This window comes from Cricetulus griseus, chromosome 5, assembly GCF_003668045.3.
Source record: "Cricetulus griseus strain 17A/GY chromosome 5, alternate assembly CriGri-PICRH-1.0, whole genome shotgun sequence".
NCBI lineage: Eukaryota > Metazoa > Chordata > Mammalia > Rodentia > Cricetidae > Cricetulus > Cricetulus griseus.
In genome coordinates this window covers 99881405-99901903 of record NC_048598.1, presented here as the reverse complement: position 1 = coordinate 99901903, position 20499 = coordinate 99881405, and the positions used below count along the sequence as shown (strand labels likewise).

Sequence of the window (20499 nt, the reverse complement as noted above, 5' to 3'; positions counted from 1 at the left end):
CAGTGACTTCAACTGTTCCTTCAAGTGGGATTAAGCACTTGATGTCACATCCTTGTCTTGCCTTAGAGCTTAGCTGAACCTCGTCCATTCAGAAAAAAGAGAAAGGGGACAGCTCGCCGCACTGGAGCTCCTGATGGGAAGTAGGTATAAAAGGAGCCTGTGTTCTGAATGGGTGAAGTCTGGTGCTCAAAAAGGTGCAGTGCAATGAGGAACATTTCTTCACTTAGTGTTCCACTCCATCAGCTCCAGTGTCTTTCTCAGTTTCTTTTCCTCTCAGCTTTGACTCATCCCCTCCCCTTATAGAATCTAATTCAGATATCTCTCACCTTCCTGGGGTAAATTAATCTTCTCTTAGCTCTCTGCATCTCTCAAAGCGTTCTTTCTCAGTCACCTGTATCATTTGTCCGAAGGCACTGAATTATTTTCATTCTGTCAAACATGTCAGTGTCAGGGGAGATGGCTTGGTTGGTAAGCACCTGCCACATAATCGTAAGAAACTGAGTTCAGAATATCAGAACACATGTCAACATGTGATGCAGTAGAGTGGTCTAGAATTTAGTGTTCTGCTCTAAGATGGGAGGTAGAGTTAGAAGAATCCCAAGAAGCTTGCAGTCCAGCTAGCCTGGTATATGCAGCAGCAAATAACACACCCTGACTCAACCAAGTGTAAGGCCAAAACTGACAGCCACATATGCACCATGGCACACAGGCGCCTACACATCCACACACAACACACTCACACACAGTGTGAGAAAAGGCCAGAGACCAAACTCCAGCCTCTGAAAGATTGGTGTGTGCTCTTAACCACTGAGCCAGCTCTCTACCCTTGAATGTGATGAATTTCAACAAAAACTAATAAATTAATAAGAAAGTCCAGAAACAACTAATAAACCTCATCAAAATAGGTAGATTTTATTTTTGTTATTATTGTCATTACTACTGATATTTAATTTTGTTTTATTTCACTAGTAGAAGTGTATCATAAAGGGATATCATTCTTGGTGTCAACTTTGAACTATGCTAAAACACTATTAACAAACAATAAGTATAATTTGGGGTATTAAAAACCATCAGAAAATTTTGCTAAGAAAGATACTGATTTCAAGAAGAGCTGTCTGTTTCTTCAACAAGAGTTTTAACACAATAATAAAATACATACTTTTTCAGAATGAACATAAATTTGATGAAATCTAATAAATTTAAAGACTACTTTTCAAGTAGTACACAGCATTTTGTGGAGGTCAGAGAACACTTGTAGGAGCTTGTTCTCTCCTACTGCTCAGGTCTCAGGGTTTGAACTCAGGACATCACACTTGGCAACAGGTGCCTTTGCCACTGAGCCACCTTCTGGCCTCCCAAATCCCATTTTTCCCCTTTTCCTTTTCTGACATCATCCATCTTGTGCCTCAGGAACTCTTAGTGACAGGCCTGATCCTCCAAAGGATATAGAGCCCAGATACTGTGGGCCTGTAACATGTGGTGCCCCAGACATCAGTCCTAGATGGGGACCTACCCACTACCCCTTGACACATTCTGTTTTCCCTGTCACTGGGCTGAGTTGGAACCCACTCCTGATCTGAGACATGGGAAAAAATCCCAAGTGAGTCTTGCCAACTCTGGTCCATGGTCTTCCATTGCATTGGTGGTGCATGCCTTTAATCCCACCACTTGGGAGGCAGAGGCAGGAGGATTTCTGTGAGTTTGAGGCCAGCCTGGTTTACAGGGTGAGTTTCAAGACAGGCTCCAAAGCAATACAGAGAAACCCTGTCTTGAAAAACAAAAAAAAATTGTATGTATAATTATTTAGAGCAGTTTATTGATAAGAAGGTGAAAGCTGTATGTATGCTTTATACATTTATTTTATTATTAGGTTTCTTGCTTGCTTTGTACTTATGAACTGTTAAGAACTCATAGAATGCTTCCACAAATTGTCATAAGAAAAAATTCAAATTAATCTGAACTGTAGTTGTAATATAGACAAGTGAGAACTGGGGTTGTCCACATGGACAAGATTTAGTGAGCAACTTACATGTAGAACACTTTTATGTGATGAGACTCAGAGGGCTGAGATGTAGCTCAGTGACAGATCAACAATGCCCAGAAGTTCCCTCCCAATAAAGTCCTCAAAAACAGTCAGATAATGGAAAATGAATTTAAGACTTAGAAACTCTGAATTCTTCATGCTCAGAAATTACATTTTATAGAATGTGTATAACAAAAGTGGCAAGATAAGGAAAACCTAAACAATGATTACAAGAAAAGTGGGCAACCTAGATGCCCATCAGTTGAAGACTGGATGAAGAAAATGTGGTACATTTACACAATGGAGTACTACTCAGCTGTTAAAAACAGTGACATCTTAAAATTTGCAGACAAATTGACTGAACTAGATAAAACCATCATAAGTAAAGTAACCCAGACCCAGAAAGACAAACATGGTATGTATTCACTCATAAGCGGATATTAGATGTAAAGCAAAGGATAACCAGGCTACAGTCCACAACCCCAGAGAAGCTAGGTAAAAAAGGGGGGCCCTTAGAGGGGGATCTTAACTATTTTCCTTCTCCTGGATAAACAGGGAGGGGTAGAATGGAGGGATGGGGGAAGGGAACATGAGACCAAGTTGGGGAAATGGAGGAGAGACCAATCAAAGAGATATCTTGATAGAGGGAGGCATTATGGGGTTAGGGAGAAACCTGGTGCTAGAGAAATTCTCAGGAATCCACAAGGATGACCCCAGCTAAGACTCCTAGCAACAGTGGAGAGGATGTCTGAACAGGCCTTCCCCTTTAATCAGTTTAGTGACTACCCTAATTGCCATTATCGAACCTACATCTAGCAATTGATGAAAGCAGATGCAGTAACCCACAGCCAAGCACTGGGCTGAGCTCCTGGATCATATGAACATATTCAATATCAATATCTGCCAGAGATAGCTGGCAGAACTAGTGGGGGCTCACGGAGTATGGACTGACAGCTGGGGAACCTGCATGGGACAAAACTAAACCCTCTGAATGTGGGTGACAGTTATGTGGCTTCATCTGTTTCAGGGAACCCCTGGCAGTGGCACCAGGACCTATCCCAGGTGCATGAACTGGCTTTTTGGAGCCCATTCACTATGGTGGGATACCTTACTCAGCCTTGATGAAGGGAGGAGCTTGGTCCTGCCTCAACTTGGTTTGCCAGACTTTGTTGACTCCCCAAGGAAGGCCTTACCCTCTCTGAGGAGTGGATGTGGGCCGGAAGGGGGAAGTTGGGATGGGGAACTTGGGAGGGGCAGGAGAAAGGGAGGGAGAGAGAACTGGAGTTTGCATGTAAAATGAAAACTAATTTTTGAGCATTTTATACAAGTTTAAGCTACAGTGTGAAGTTCTCATACATAAAGTTTTTCAAAAAATATATTAAGGTTTCAGGTAACTACTGTTTGAAAGGATTGCTTTCTAAACCTGAAGTTTACAGAGTCTGTAACCATAAACAGTCACCATCTTTTGATGAGTGATACAAATATTAGCTGGTCCCAGGTTTGTTTGCTTTTTCCCTCTATTCAGTGTATATTCATTCATGCTTTTTCTCTCTACCTATGTCTGATGTCAGTTTTGGTAGTTGCAGAAAAGTATAGACCAGTGTGGCAGAATATTTCCTAGAAAATATTTCTAGAAAACTCTCATGAGTCAGTGATGCAACTTTCAAATAAATATGAGTGAAGAGGTTAACAGCTCAGTAACAGCATGAAAAGATTCATGCTGCCTTGGGGACTCCAGACAGGGGAATGGTGGTTTTCATATTTCACAAGCCAGCATGGCATTCCTAAACCAAAGAGGGTATAACACACTTGCCACCTACGAAGAAGCTGGCTGAGAGCAACCTCACCCAAAAATACACGTGAAGGCTTTCCATGTGGAACTTTGTGTTTCCATCAGTGCTGCTAAAGTTGTCAAGGATATTCTAACATGCCTGGGAAGACCCTGCAGCCACCTAAGCAGGCTGTCCCACTTGTTAACAAACTCCATACCCACAAGATAAACTACTGGTACATGTCCCCATGTGCCCATAGACTGTCCACCACGAAGAGGCTGATGTACTTTCTTGCAAGAAAGAAACAGAGGCTGCCAGTCTGTGCCGGTGGACTCTAGAGATGTTAGATAGACTCCAGAACACAGTCACTGCTGGAGAGGTAACAGGTAGTGACAAGTCCCGGGGAGGCCTCAGCCCTGGCCTTCTTGGGGAGAGCCCTGCTCCTGGAAGTCCTCCTCTTCATCGAAGAAGCCATTCTCCAGGGCGTAGGTGCAATCCAGGCTGGAGGCTGCCTGGCATGCTCCCTTGTACTCCTGAATGGACTCATAGAGGCTGTACAGTTGGCAGAGTAAGGACATGTCCAGCTGTCGGAGGCCAACCGTCTTGCGCAACAGCGCCAGCATGGCGTCCAGGTTGCGGGGCTTGGTCCGCGTCCCTGCAGCCCGCGCCCTCCACCGCCTGCGGCCCCTCGGCTCAGTTCGTTCTGGATGAGCGACTTCTGTGCGTACAGCCGTACAGCCGCTCCAGGTGCCGCCAGCCGCCACCCGCCGCCGAGTGCAGCAGCCCGCTCAGGCTTTTGGGTAGCGGTGGCAGCCCGTCTACGCGCAGCCCCGGGCAGTGCCCGCAGACCCTGCCCCGCTCATCTCGCCGCGGTGCCGACACAAGCGCACAACACAGCAGAGGTCCCGGGGGTACCGCGGGTCCCCACCCACTTCCCGCCCCGAAAACTAATTTTTTAAAGGAAAAATACTGTGATCAGGCTTACACAAGGACCAGAATATGTGACATGTACAAAATTACAGAGAAAACACAACAATGGGGAAAAAAAAGGTTTCTAATAATTTACGAATTACAAATCAGTATATACTCAGAAAATCCCCATTCACACATTAATTAGACAGAACACACCAAAGTTGCCACCAGGGATGCTCAGTTGGTATGAAGGGTTTGCAAATGCTCATTTCTAACAACTGTCAGAGTGATGCTGAAGCTCGAGTTCCAGAGAACAACACGGTCTGGTCTGCAGCCAACTTGTTTTGGTGAGAATGGTAACAATAAATTTTCTGCCACAGTGCCCTCATGAATCTTGTTTGTTTGGTAAGTTGGATTAAATTTTTATTATATTTAATTTAAAGATTTCTTATAGTTATTTTAATTATGCATATTTTAAATGTGTATATATCTCTCTCTCTTGCTCTCTCTCTCTCTCTCTCTCTCTCTCTCTCTCTGTGTGTGTGTGTGTGTGTGTGTGTGTGTGTGTGTGTGTGTGTGTTTGTACAAGAGTGCAGGTGCAGGCTGAAACCAGAAAATGATATCAGATTTCCTAAAACTGGTGGTTTTGAGCTGCTCCACCTAGACACCAGGAATAGTATGCAGGAGTAGTGTGAGCTATTAATGCTGAGCCATCTCTCCAGTCCTGCGTTTATTTATATATTCTGTGTGTATGGATGCATATGCCTGCCATGGCACATGTGTAGAGGTCAGATGACAGGTTGGAGGACTTGGGGCTCTCCTTACACTGTGCACACACCAGAAATCAGAATCGGGCCCTCAGTCCTGATAGAAAGCACTTTGAACACTGAGTCATCTCACCAGCATAGGACCTTAGGTGTTTTGGGTGTGTTTTGTTTTGTTTTGTTTTGTTTTGTTTTGGAGAAGTGGCCTGTTTGTTTCATTTCTTTTGTTTTGTTTTAGGGTTTGGTTTTTATTTTATTTTATTAACCTTTTTATTTTACATCCCGAACACAGTTTCCTCTCCCTCCTCTCCTGTTCTCTCCCTCATCTATCCCCGCCCCATCCACTCTTCCCCCTCCATTCAGAATGGGGCAGGCTTCCCATGGGCTTAAACAAAGCATGGCACATCAGGTTGAGGTAGGACCGAGCTCCTCCTCCTACACCAAGGCCAAGTAAGGTAATCCAGCATGGGGAACAGGTTCCCGAAGCCAGCTAAGCACCTGGGACAGGTCCTGATCTACTGCTAGAGTTCTAGGCTGTTCTAGAACTCTCTATTGAGACTAGGCTGACCTTGAACTCACAAAAATTCTCATGTCTCTGCCTTCCAAGTACTGGGGTTAAAGGCATGTGCCACAACGCTCAGCTAATACCTTGGGTTTTAATAAAATATATTAACGTTATTTGACAGAATCCACTTAGGCTAACTTTGTGTTTGTTTTTCCTCTCCTTCTAGATAATCCCAGCAGTCCTATGGAAAAAGAAAACCAAACGGGATGCAGAAACTTTCTCCTCCTGGGATTTACAGAAGACGCTGACCTCCAGTCCTTCTTCTTTGGGTTGCTTCTGTCCATGTACCTGGTCACCCTCACAGGCAACCTGCTCATCATCTTGGCCATCATATCAGACCCTCATCTGCACACGCCCATGTACTTCTTCCTCTCCAACCTATCTTTAGCTGACATCGGCTTCACCTCCACCACCATACCAAAGACTCTGCTGAATATCCACACGCAAAGCAAACTCATCTCCTTCACAGGCTGCATCACACAGATATTTTTTTTCATTGTGTTTGGCTGCCTGGATAATTTACTCCTGACAGTGATGGCCTATGACCGCTTTGTGGCCATCTGCCATCCCCTGCACTATGTAGTCATCATGAATTCTTGCTTCTGTGGGATGCTGGCTCTTGTGTCCTGGTTAATCAGTGTCATGAGTTCCCTGCCTGAGACCTTGACTGTGTTAAGGCTATCTTTCTGTATGAACATGGAAATCCCACACTTCTTCTGTGATCTTCCTGAAGTCCTGAAGCTCGCATGTTCTGACACCCTTGTCAATAACATTGTAGTATATTCTATAACTATAGTCATAGCTGGTTTTCCTTTCTCTGGGATTCTATTGTCCTACTATCAGATTTTCTCCTCCATCCTAAGGATTCCCTCAGCTGGGGGCAAGTACAAAGCCTTTTCTACTTGTGGGTCTCACCTCTTGGTAGTCTTCTTGTTCTATAGCAATGGTCTTGGGGTCTACCTCAGCTCTGCAGCCATGTCATCTTCTAGAATGAATCTGATCGCCTCATTGATGTACACTGTGGTCACTCCCATGCTGAACCCCTTTATCTATAGCCTGAGGAACAAGGACATGCAGAAAGCTTTGGGGAAACTCCTCAGAAAGATGGTGCTTCTTGGTGAAGGAACCATAGCACAACCCACATAAACATCAATTCAGTGAAGAAGGAAAACATATGCTCCATCATCTAATGTAGAGACTACATTTCTCCAGAAATAAAATTTGTGTTGTTTTATTTATTCTTTGAAAATTTCATGCATACACATAAATGTGATCATATATCAAAGGTCTCAAATAGGGGTTTAAGAGGGACACTGGCACAAATCTGGGGGTTAAGTAGTTTATTAGAAAAGTTATTAACGTCATGGACAGAGAGGCAGGCAGGCAGAAAATGGTGTGACATGGGCTCTGAGAAAAGTTCAAGCCCTATCACCAGAGACAGGCAGCTCCAAAGAGGGTATCAGGGCCCATGATACAGATTCTAGGTCTCTTATTGCAAGGAGGGCTGCTCACAGCACAAGTCTGAATCCAGACTCTGTGATTCCCAGGCAGAGGGAAAGGTAGGGAGCAGGATGTGTGGCCACCAGTATCTCCTGTGATGTGAGTTTATTTCTACCTAGAAATCTGTTAGCAATGCCCTCAGTGAGGTGCTTTCTGGCAACTGTGAGAGAGAAAAGAGGCTGCATCAGGTATTGGGGCCTTAAACAACAGTCTGGTCTGGATTCAAACACTATTCATTATACACACACACACACACACACACACACACACACACACACACACACAGAGGTGCCCACGCACATTTTACTCTTCAAACTCTCCTCCAAACCCCGACCAATGTGACCTGCTCCCAGTATCAACTTCTCTTCTTATTTGTTCAATAACCTGCTAAGTCCAGTTAATGCTGCCAGCATGTGCATTGGTGTGGGGCTATTTGTAGGAGCATGGGCAACCTACCAGTGGCCACATGCCTGAAGAGGAATGACTCTGTCTCCCCCAGCAGCCAACAGTTCCCAAAAACTCTTCAGTTAGGGGTGGGTCCTCATGAGTCCCCTTCCTCTCCATTCTGGAACACAAATGTAGAAACACAAGAAATTGGAGGAAGGAGCAACAGGTTTCTTCCAAACTTATCAATTCTACAATCACTTTGATAATGAGTTTTATTAAATCCCAGACAAAGCATTCAAGAGAATGATTATAAGAATGTTTAGGAAATTAAAGAGGATGTTTATAAACTCTTGAATTAATTAAAGAGACTATAAATAAAGAGCTAAATGACATAAGGAAGCCAATGTAGGATATAAAGAGGGACTCAGTAAAGAGAAATTTAAATATCAAAATTTTAGAAATTAAAACCTCAATAAATCAATGTTTAACAAAATCTCACTAATAAAATGAATGAGGTGAAAGAGAGACTGAGAAATTGAAGATAAGGCAAATGAATTGGAGCCTTCAAGCTATAAAATTAAGAATGTATAAACAAGACTAAAGAATTATTGACAGTTACAAGCACTTTAGTTTTCAAAACTCTAGTAATTGGCTCAGGAAATTCCCCCTTAAGGAGTTATTTTATGTTCGGCTCAAATCCAGACTTTTTCCCTTCGAAATTGTGTCATCATATATAAGTAATATGATCTCTCATAGCCACAAATTCTTCACTGGCAAAGTGGGGATAATTCCAAACTTAAAAGACTGTTTTGCAATACACAGCAAAGTGCAGTGTACTGTTAACTGTTTGGAATAAAGTAAGCACTCCTAAACATGCAAAAAACTGTATAAACAAAACCTAAAGGATCTAAGAGACATCAGTAAAGAGCCAAGATTATGGAAGAGTGAGGTGTGTGTGTGTGTGTGTGTGTGTGTGTGTGTGTGTGTGTGTGTGTGTACGCATGCACATGTGTGCAAGGCAGAGGTTGATATAAGTGTCTCTCCACTTATTTTTGAGACATGGTCTCTCACTGAACCTGGACATTGCTAATTCATCTACACTGGCGAGCTAGCTATCCCCAGAGATCTTTCTGTCTTCCCAACATTGGGATTATGTGTTCATGCACCAATCTTTTTCATAAGAGTCCTGGGAGATTGACCTCACTTCCTCATGCTTGTGTGACAACAACTTTAAAGGCTGAGCCACTTTCCCGAGCCTTTAATCACAGCACTCGGGAGGCAGAGGCAGGAGTGAGTTTGAGGCCAGGCTGGTCTATGGAATGGGTCCCAGGATAGCAAAGGCTACACAGGGAAATCCTGTCTCAAAAGAAACAAACAAAATAATAGTAATAATAATAATAATTAAAAAAAAAACATGTCCTGTGGTAGGTGTGTACCTGACCCCTCTTCCTCCCAGTACTTAAAGCTAAATTCAAACTGTTTTCCAAGGAAGGAAGACTGTGAAACACAGCACCACTGGAGCCCCTGCTGTGCAGCTGGTAGGGATGAGGCAGGGCTCTCGATGAGTGAGCCTTGAAGTCCAAGCAGGTCAATACAAGGAGGAACATCTGTTCACTTAAAATGGTCTGTGCAACCAGTCTGTGTCTCCAAACTTATTTTTCTTTTCCCTTCCCTCACTTCCTCTCTCTCTGAAACCAAATTCTGTGTAACTCTCACCTTCCTGCTGCAAACTGAGAAATCTTAGTGACCAGAATCTAATGGTTTTCTCTTTTAATGCTTTGAGAATTTCATATATGTTTTCAATGAAATATGATCATATCCAAACCCCTGTTTCCTTTACCCAGCTCCAACCCAACACATCTGTCTTCCAACATCATGTTCTTTTCTTTTGTTTTAAGAACTCACTGAGTCCAAAGAGTTATGCCCATTTATGTATGGGTGTGGGTCCATGCTCTGAAGAACGGGAAACCAACCAGTGGTAACACCCTAAAGAATGACTCTCCATTACCCAGCAGTCATCACCTGCCAGTAGATATCATTAAAGGATGGGGTCTCATGAGTTTCTCCCATGGAATTTTGGCTGGCTTTATCAAGTGGGGCTCTTTTTTTCTTTTTTTTTTTAAGGATGATCATTGAGGTTTTATTTTAAATGCACAAAGTTTCAGTTCAAGGAAAAAGACACATCTCAGTATGCTGCAATCACAACCATGTCCCAGAACATTCTCTTCTCTGAGTGTTCTTAACATCCTAGTTAATTCACATACCAACAAACTATTATTCTTTGTCATCCAGTATTTCTCTTAAATGCATTTGTCCTCTGTATAATTTCTTCTTCTACTTTTGCCTGTTTTAATTTCCTTAAAAGATTAAATTTCATGTCTTGCTCAGTACCCACAATTTTGATTACTTAAAGTAGATATATTTTAACAGAGGTTTTAATCATTGTACTTTTATATATCTATTTTTTTCAGATTTTTTTCATTTGAATTAGAAACAAGATTGTTTTACATGCCAATCCCAGTTCCCTTCTCCCTCCTGTCCTCCCCTACCACCCCCACAACTAAAACCCTACCTATCACATACCCTTTCTGCTATTCTTCACCTGACTCAACCCTTCTGCTCCCTCATGACCTCTGCTCTTGCACAACAGTCTTTTATTCAACCTCCATAGCCATCTTTCTAAGCTAACATAGATACCTCTATTCTCCCACGTTGGAAATTCTGGGCATTCTAAGAGTATTCATTTTACATGTCGTATCATAAATCTTTAATACTCTTCCCTTTCCTTATCAGTGCACTCATCTTTCTGTGATTTATATTTTAGTCTTTATAAATTAAAAACATTAACCTTTATCAAGCAGGTTCTTCATGCATTCTGCTATTCCACAGGGCAGTTTTCTTTTTTTCTGTTTGTAGTTTCAATTGTCAATGCTTTCTCCTCTTGCTTCTACCCATGATTTTATGACACTGTGTAATTTATTCTAGTTTCATTTCTGTAGCTGTGATAAAATGCCCTGACACAGGCAACTTAAGGAGAAAAGAGTTTGTTCTGCTCACAATGCTAAACTACAGTCTGTAAGGAATAAATTATTATGGTCCATTTTCAGTATGAGATGCTGGGATGGTTGGTTTTAATGTCAACTTGTCACAAATTTGAATCACCTGGTTAGGAAGCCTCACCTGAAGGGTTCCCCCAATTGCCTTAATTTATGAAGGATAGCACATCCCAAGTGAGAGTAGTGCTTTCTGGTAGCAGCCCAGATAAAAAGGGGCATGACAGAAGGAAAATTCCTCATCATTTTGCCTGTGTCGGCATCCCTCTGTCCATCAAGTTTGGCTACTCTTTGCTACTAATGATTCCTGCTGGTATTAGAGCCAGCCTTTCTGGTGTTCCAATGTTGACTGAGGGCCAGTGGCTCTCCAGGAACATTCCAGGTTTGGGGTGCCAGATTGGGACTGCTTGGGTACCCAGCCTCGTGGACTGAGCAACGATTGGGTTTGGGACCTCCCTAATGTGAGACAGCCACTGTGGAACTGGTTTTCATATTGTTTTTCTGAATAGTTAGCTAACCATTAAGTATTTATTCATACTATCCCAAATCCCCTATAAAATACAGGATTTAGAGTGGCACAATTTGCTAAAACCTAACAGAAGAGGAGCAATCAAGGAAGATTCCCACATCAGCCTCCACCTCAACACACACACTCACATACACATGCACCCGAACACATGTGTGCCCACACGTGCAAATACACACACACTAACATACACATGCACCCAAACACATATGTGCACACACATGCAGATACACACTCACATACACATGCACCCAAACACATGTGTACACACACATGCAAATACACACACACACACACACACACACACACACACACACACACACACACAAAGGCATGCTGCAAATACAAATAAGCCAATATTAATTTTAAATTTCTCTTTAGTCACCCTAAATAAAGTGGGGGGCAAAGAAAGTTGAGAAGCTGAATTTCATGATTTTTATGTATTCATCAATTTGAGCTTTCCAAATCTCACTTTAATATAAAGCCTTTATGTTTAAGATTTGTCTCTTTTATTAGTTTCTGTGTATGAGTGCTTTGTTTGCATGATGTCTGTGCACAACATGAGTGTTTGGTACCCAAGGATGTAGAAAAGGGCATCTGATCCTCTGAGATTGAAGTTACAGACAACTGGGAGCAGCCATGTTGGTTCTTGTAATCAAACCCTGGTCCTCTGCAAGAACCACTGAGCAATCATTCCAGCTCCTAAAGGTTCTCTTGTTTACATGACACATAAACCACATGTTGAATACAACATGTAGTCAGTGTCTTCCATATTAGTGTCTACTACAGACAAATGCAAAAGATGCTGTTACTTAAGTACTCTGCCCAAGCAAATCAAAATTTGTGACTTGTGTGAGCAAGTGGGGGGGGGGGGTGCACGAGATGTCCTAGCACAGGGAGGCAGAATTTAATGTTGGGTTCTCTTATTGCTATTCATCTCTCTCTCTCTCTCTCTCTTCTCTCTCTCTCTCTCTCTCTCTCTCTCTCTCTCTCTCTCTCTCGATATTCAACAGAAGCTAGAGCTCACTGATTGGCTACACTGGCTAGCCAATGAACTCCAGGGATCTGCCTGTCTCCACCTCGATTTCCCCAACAACAGCACTGGGGTTACTGTTTTTCTCTTCCTGAGTGCTGGACATCCTAATTCAGGCCCTCATGGAAAACCCAGCTGAATAAATGTCTTACCCAGTGTTGACTTTTTTTGCTTTTGGTCCCATCCCTTGCTTGAATTATGAAAAATTCTGGTATTATACCCCCACCTTATCATCAGTTTGTTGTTGGGGGGGTTCTTTTGTTTTGTTTTTGGAGGGGAGGAGTAAGAGAGATGGTTTCTCTGTATAACAGCTCTGTCTGTCCTGGAACTCACTTTGTAGACCAGGATGGCATCAAACTCATAGAGATCTGCTGCCTCTGCCTACTGAGTGCTAGAATAAAAGGTGTGTGCTACCAAGCCTGGCTTACACCTTATCATTTCTTTTTTATATTTCTTTTTCTTCTTTAATTTAAATTAGAAAAAGTTTGTTTTACATGTCAATCCTAGTTCCCTCTCCCTCCCCTCCTCCCGTCCCACCCCCTTTCTGCTCCACAGGGAGGGTGAGGCCTTCCGTGGGGGATCTTCAAAGTCTGTCATATCATTTGGACCAGGGCCTAGGCACTACCCCATGTGTCTAGGCTGAGAGAGTATCCTTCTATGTGAAATGAGCTCCCAAAGTCCATTCGCATATGAGGTGTAAATATTGATCCACTACTAGAGGCCCCATATATTGGCCTGGCCTCCTGACTGACACCACATTCAGGGAGTCTGGGTATTTCTGTGGGTTTTGCCAGCCTGGTCTTGATCCCTTTGCTCATCAGTCCTCCCTCTCTGAAACTGGATTCCAGGAGTTCAGCTCAGTGTTTAGCTGTGGGTGTCTGCTTCTCCTTCCATTAGCTATTGGATGAAGGCTCTAGGATGGAATTTAAGGCAATAATCAGTCTCATTATCAGGGAAGGATATTTAATGTAGCCTCTCCGCTATTGCTTATATTGTTAGTTGGTGTCATCCTTGTAGATCTAAGGACATTTCCCCAGTGTCAAATTTCTCTTTAAACCTGTAATGGCTCCTTCTATTATGGTATCTCTTTTCTTGCTCTCCTCTAGTCTTCTCCTGACTCAACTTTCCTGCTCCCTCATGTCCTCTTCTCCCCTTCTCTTTCTCCTAACTCCCTCTCCCCTCCCCTCATGCTCCCAATTTGCTCAGGAAATATTGTCCCTTTCCCCCTCTCTGGAGAACCATGTAAGTCTCTCTCAGGGTCCTCCTTGTTTCTTAGCTTCTGTGGCAGTGTGGATTGTGGGCTAGTAATCCTTTACTCTATGTCTAAAATCCATGTATGAGTGAGTACATACCATGTTTGTCTTTTTGTGACTGGGTTACCTCGCTCAGGATGGTTCCTTCTAGTTCCATCCATTTGACTGTGAATTTCAAGATTCCATTGTTTTTTTTTTCTGGGGAGTAGTACACCATTGTATAAATGCACCACATTTTCTCCATCCGTTCTTCAGTTGATAGGCATCTAGGTTGCTTCCAGGTTCTGGCTACTACAAATAATGCTGCTATGAACATCATTGGACAGATGTCCTTGTTGTATGAATGTGCTTCTTTTGAGTATATGCCTAAGAGTGGAATTGCTGGATCTTGTGGTAGACTGATTCCCATTTTCCTGAGGAGTCGCCATACAGATTTCCAAAGTGGCTGTACGAGTTGGCACTCACACCAGCAGTGGAGAAGTGTTCCCCTTTCTCCACATCCTCTCCAGCATAAACTGTCATTGGTGTTTTTGATTTTAGCCATTCTAACAGGAGAAAGATGGTATCTCAGAGTTATTTTGATTTGCATTTCCCTGATGGCTAAGGATGTTGAGCATGTAAGTGTCTTTCAGCCATTTTAGACTCCTCTATTGAGAATTCTCTATTTAGTTCTGTACCCCACTTTTTACTTGGATTATTTGGTGTTTTGGTGACTAGCTTGAGTTCTTTGTAAATTTTGGAAATCAGCCCTCTGCCAGATATGGGGTTGGTGAAGATCTTTTCCCATTCTGTGGGCTGCTGTTTTGTCTTGTTTTGTTTTGTTTTGTTTTGTTTTGTTGACTGTGTCCTTTGCCTTACATAAGCTTCTCAGTTTCAGGAGGTCCCATTTATTAATTGTCAATCTCAATGTTTGTACTACTGGTGTTATGTTCAGAAATCAGTCTCCTGTACCAATTCATACAAGGGTACCTCCCACTTTCTATTCTAAGAGGCTGGATTTATGTTGAGGACTTTGATCCATTTGGACTTAAGTTTTTGCATGGTGATAGCTATGGATCTATCTGCAGTCTTCTACATGCCAGCATCCAGTTATGCCAGCACCATTTGTTGAAGATGCTTTCTTTATTCCATTGTATAACTTTAGCCTCTTTGTCAAAAATCAGGTCTTCATAGGTGTGCTGGTTAATATCAGGATTTTCAATTCCATTCCATTGGTCTACCTGTTTATTTTTGTGCCAATACCAAGCTGTTTGCAGGACTATAGCTCTGTAATAGAGCTTGAAGTCAGGGATGGTGATGCCTCCAGAAGTTCCTTTATTGTACAGGGTTGTTTTGGCTATCCTGGGTCTTTTGTTTCTCCATATAAAGTTGAGAATTGTTCTTTCAACGTCTGTGAAGAATTGTGTTGGGATTTTGATGGGGATTGCATTGAATCTGTAGACTGCTTTTGGCAAGATTGCCATTTTTACTATGTTGATCCTACCTATCCTGGAGTATGGGAGATCTTTCCATTTTCTGGTACCTTCTTTAATTTCTTTCTTTAAAAACTCAAAGTTCTTACTAGGCAGATATTTCACTTGTTTGGTTGGTGTTACTCCAAGATATTTTATGTTGTTTGTGACTATTGTAAAGGGTGATGTTTCTCTGATTTCTTTCCCAGCCCAAGTGTCCCAAGGACCCTTGCTCAATCATGTTCATTGCTGCTCTATTTATAATAGCCAGAAACTGGAAATAGCCTAGATGTGCCTCACCAGAAGAATGGATAAAGAAAATGGGGTACATTTACACAATGGAGTATTAATGGGCTGTAATGACATCAGGAAATTTGAAGGCAAATGTACAGAACTAGAAAAAAATCATGCCAAGTTAGATGAACCAGAACTAGAAAGACAAATATAGTTAAGTACTCACTCACCAATGAATATTACTGTAAAGTAAAGGATAACCATACTTACTACAATTCACAGATCCAGAGAGGCCAGGTGTAGATGGAGGTTCTGTCCCACCTGGTCCCACAGCTGTTTAGCCCAAATAAGCACACAGAGACTTATATTAATTATAACTGCTTGACTGATGGCTCGGGCTTCTTATTGGCTAGATCTCTCTTAATTATTAACCCATTTCTATTAATCTAAGTATGTCCTCATGGTCTTGGACATACCCATCTTCTTTCTTCCTTGGCAGCTACATGGCATCTCTCTGGCAGCTCCTCTCTACTCCTCCCCCCAGAATCCTCCTTGTCTGGTAGCCCCACCTATTTTTTCTGCCTGGCTATCTGTGTTTTATTCATCAACCAAAAAGAGAAACATATGTACAGAAGAACATCTCCCATCTGCTAGGTAACAAGGAGAGCCCAAGGAGACTAGAAAAACACATGAATCTCCCAGGAAAGGGGAATAGAACAGACTTTATAGGTGGACTAGGAGCAGAGGGGGGATGAGAATGGGAGGATTAGGTAGGAAAAGGGGGGAAAGGATGAAGGAGGGAATTCAGGGAGAGACAAATTTGGAATTGAAGGGCATTTGGCAGATGACATGGAAGCCTAATGTTATGGGGATATTTTGTTTATGATCTAACAAATGAAGCTTGCCTAAAGATCAGGGTGCAAAGCTAGCCACACTAGTTAGTCACAGAGGCCAGGTAGTGGTGGCGCACACCTTTAATTGCAGCACTCGAGAAACAGAGGAAGATGGATCTCTGTTAGTTCAAGGCCACCCTAGGCTATAAGAAATTGATCCAGTCTAAAGGACAAATAGTGCTCAACACAAAGGTGATCCCAGCATTTGGAATGACATGCCTTTAATACCAGCACTAAGGAGATAGAGACAGGAAGGGATATGGCTGGCAGAGAAAGGAATATAAGGTGGGAGAAGACAGGAGCTCATGGCAGTCTACGCAGTCTGAAGCAGTAAACTGAGGAGCAGTGCAGTCTGAGGCAGTCAGTCTGAGGATGGAGTCTGAGGAACCAGTCTGAGGCAGTCAGTCTGAGGACAGGGGGGCCCCTTTGATCTGATAATTGGTAGAGGTAAGAACTATCTAGTGACTGGTCACTTTGCTTCTCTGATCTTTCAGCTTTCACCCCCAGATAGCTGCCTCAAAATTTTGTATTATTGAGACCAAAGAGAATTTGTGCAACATCTGGCGCCCAACTTTTGGGGTACAAATTCATGAAGAAACTGGGGCAGGAGAAAGGAGGCTCCAACAGTAGAGCGGTGTGGGGGTGGGGGATGCTTTTACCTCTTGGCTTGTCATACCCCTTTCACACAAAGTAGTTAGGATAGAGACCTTTGAACACAAGACAGGATGGAGCAGATCTAAAGGTTGAAATCGAGCTGAAAACCTAAGGATCCAATGTGGAGCCCTTTGTTTGTTTGGATGGTTGGTTGGTTTTGGTTGGGGTTGGTTGGTTGGTTTTGTTTTGTTTTATTCTGTCTTGTTTTAGAGGCAGGGTTTCTCTTTGAAGACCTGGCTGTCTTAGAACATGCTCTATAGACAAGACTAGCTTTGGACTCAGATCCACCTGACTCTGTCTTCCAAGTGCTAGAATTAAAGAAATGCACCACCACATCTGGCTTGGAGTCAGTTTTATTAACAATGCCTCTTGCCTTTGCAAGGACCACTTCTAAAAAATCTATAAATGCCTCAGTTGCAAATAGGTTGCATTAGATCTGAAGCCTTCCCCCTATATTTCCCAATTGCTTCTACTTCAGGCTTATCTCAGCTGCTTAAAGAATAATGTGAGGATGTATCAAAACAAATATACACTGAGGGTTACTCAGTCCTAAGTAAGACGATGATTCCATGCCCCCTCTCCACTTGACTTGGAGCACATCATGAAAGGGGGTAGAAAAGCTTCAATAGCCAGCAAGCAGATGTGAAGAATGTCTGGGAAAGTGCCACTGGGGTTGGAATAGTTAGTTATTACCACAGAAGTGGTCATTGTTAGGATGCCAATATGCCCCCCTGTGTTCTCTGGACATGAGAGGACCGATATACTCATGAATTCATAGTGACTATGGTTGCTTACACAATACCTGTATAAGATCAATCCAGTCAAAATTTTAGCATATATGGTAGAGAGGCTTATGGTCTTATATCTAGCTGAAAAGCCTTAGCATTTGTGAAGGCTGCTGACATGAGAAGTCAGGGTTTTTCAGGAAATTGGCACCTGGTAGGTTGTCTATGATCCAGTGGAAGGCCCTATATCAGTGTACCCAAGGATAGCATTGATTGGACTGAGTGGGATATGAAAAGAGGACATAAGGTTGAGAAGGGGGTTTGGCCAGGGTGGTTCTGGGATAGGTTGGAAGGGAAATAGAGAGTTGTTATGTTCAAAATATGTTGAATACATGTACAAAATTCTTGAAGAATGAACTTTTTTAATCTTAAAAAAACAGTAGCTGAAGAAATGGCTCAAAATTTAATGGCACTGTGTGCTCTTCCAGAGGACTCGGGTTCATGTCCCAGCACCCACAAGGCAGCTAACAACCATCTGTAGCTCCAGTTCCAGAGTATCTGGAACCCTCTTCTGGCTTCCATGGGCACTACACACATATGGTGTACTGGAAAAACACTCTCGCACATAAAATAAAAAATAAATCTTTTTAAAAGGATTAAATTTAGGAATATAAAGCATTAAAGAGAATATCTGTACTTGGATTTCTTTCCCCTATTGGAAAACAATATTCAAGTTAGGTTTCACCTAACTTTTCAAAAGTTAATTTTGGGCTTCCTCGGGTGACCCTTCTTCCTTGTGGACATGTCTCTCATTAGCTTTCTCGGGTGACCCGTCTTCCTTGTGCACACCCTCCCTCCCCTCTGGCTTCCACTTTCAGTAGTTTATACAGACTTGCTTACTTTATAAATTATCTAGTCTTTATTATTGTTATAGTAACAGGAAACAAACTATTTCACTGTTTCTTTGTGTTTTCATTAAGTCTTTGGTGTCCCTCCAGGTTCACCAAAGTGCAGGAAAATAATTCAATGTCCTTCTCTGATTGTAAAGAAATACAGAATCCACTGAGGCAGCATAGAGTTATAAGTGCAGTCTTGTGAGTCAATGGTTGGTGATATTATATCCGAAAACCTGTCTTATGGGAAATTCCTTTCTTTCCAACTTGGTGTACATTAAAGAGGTTAATTTAGTGGGCAAAGGGTGCTCAAAACCTGTAAACCCAAATAGAGGGCTGGCCTTTACTTATCTCTTGAGCTATGACCTCCATTCTACTTGGTTTAAACTGTTAACTTGACACAGCCTAGACTCACCTAAGGGAATTCCAACTCAAGGATTGCCCAGATCAGCTTGGCTGGCTGGAATTTGGGAGGAGGGAGTTGTGGTAGTTTTAATAAGAATGGCTCCCACAGGTTCACAGATTTGAATACTGGTCACCAGGGAGTAGCACTTTTTGAAAGGATTAAGAAGTATGGCCTTCGGGAGGAAGTGTGTCACTGGGGGTGAACTTTGAGGTTTCAAGACCCAAACCAGGCCCAGTGTCACTTTCTCTTCCTGTTGCCTGCAGATCTAGACGTAGAGCTCTCGGCTCCTTCTCCAATACCATGTCTGCCTGCATGCCACCATGCTCACAGCTATGATGAAAGCAGACTAAACCTTTAAAACTGTAAGCAAGCCCCAGCTACATGCTTTGCTTTATAAGAGTTGCCATGATTATTGGGTCTCTTTCCAGAAATAGAACATTGACTAAGACAGATGCGTTATTAACTGATGTAGGAGGGCTCAGTCCACTGTGAACAATACCATCTCTCAATAGTTGATCCAGAACTATGTAAGAAACCAGTTGAGTACACATCTGCTGCCAGCAAGCAGAAACTTCCATGGTTTCTTCTCTACTCCTTTGGCTGCAAACTGAGCTCCTTGGTTGGAGAATAGAAGCAGGCCTGCCTTCAAGTTCCTGCCTTGACTTCACTCCGTAACCTGGAATTTTACATCAATTAAACTTTCCCTCCCAAGTTGCTTTTAGTCAAAGTGATTTACCACAGCAACAGAAGTGAAACTAGAACACCTTTGATCTTTGGCATAATCTTCCTGATAAAAGTGTCAGAGAAAACAATGTATATGCTGACCGTGAGGGTTATGCCTTCTGGTATGCACTTGGTGCCCTGGACCATCGTGCACTGGACTGTTCATTTCAGAGACTGAAAAAATGCTAAGTCAGTGTGTGTTTCATGCCTATGTGACATGACCTCAGGGTTCAGGTGAGCTTCTTAATGGTTTTCAGTCTTAGTTGTCAACTTGATAGGTTAGAATTGCCTGGAAGGAAATCTCAATGAGAAATTGTGGAGATAGGGTCTTCCTGTGGGCATGTGAGTGATTTTCATTGAGTTATTTGAGATAAGAAGATCTACCCTGAATGTGGACCACACAGTTCTATGGGCTGGATCTTAAACTTGACAAAATGAAAGGAGCAGGCTGAGCACAAGTGAGGGGCATTCATTCTCTCTGCTCTTGTCTGTGGATGTGTTAACTGCTTCAACTTCCGGCCACCTTGACTTCCTTGCAACTGTGGAATGTAACCAAATAAACCCTTTACCCTCAAGTTGCTTTTGCCTGGGCATTTTGTCACAAAAGAAAATGGAGCTAAGACATCAGTGCACTGTGCATGCTGCCACATATTGCTGTGAGAAGAAGTCTTTGGTTTTCATGACTTCGATAGAAAGGGACTGGAAACACATCTATCTGGTTTAGCCCAACCC

The 20499-nt window shown here is 42.6% G+C and overlaps 2 protein-coding genes across 2 annotated transcripts; one reads left to right on the top strand and one right to left on the bottom strand.

Annotated features, from left to right (window-relative positions):
* Positions 1 to 4138: 4138 nt before the first annotated feature.
* Fam89a (family with sequence similarity 89 member A) lies at positions 4139 to 4658 on the bottom strand. The gene is given in 5 exon segments (XM_027419580.2): positions 4139 to 4178; positions 4180 to 4462; positions 4465 to 4534; positions 4537 to 4622; positions 4625 to 4658. Coding segments are annotated over 5 exon segments (513 nt in total).
* Positions 4659 to 6219: 1561 nt separating this feature from the next.
* Positions 6220 to 7182, top strand: LOC100751281 (olfactory receptor 7C2). Its single transcript, XM_027419581.1, has one exon. The coding sequence runs from the start codon at positions 6220 to 6222 to the stop codon at positions 7180 to 7182; it is 963 nt and encodes a 320-aa protein (XP_027275382.1).
* The last annotated feature ends 13317 nt before the right edge of the window (positions 7183 to 20499 follow it).

What these genes read in the sequence shown, in the direction of transcription:
- LOC100751281 (XM_027419581.1), top strand. Translation starts at nt 6,220, where the DNA reads ATGGAAAAAGAAAACCAAACGGGATGCAGAAACTTTCTCCTCCTGGGA.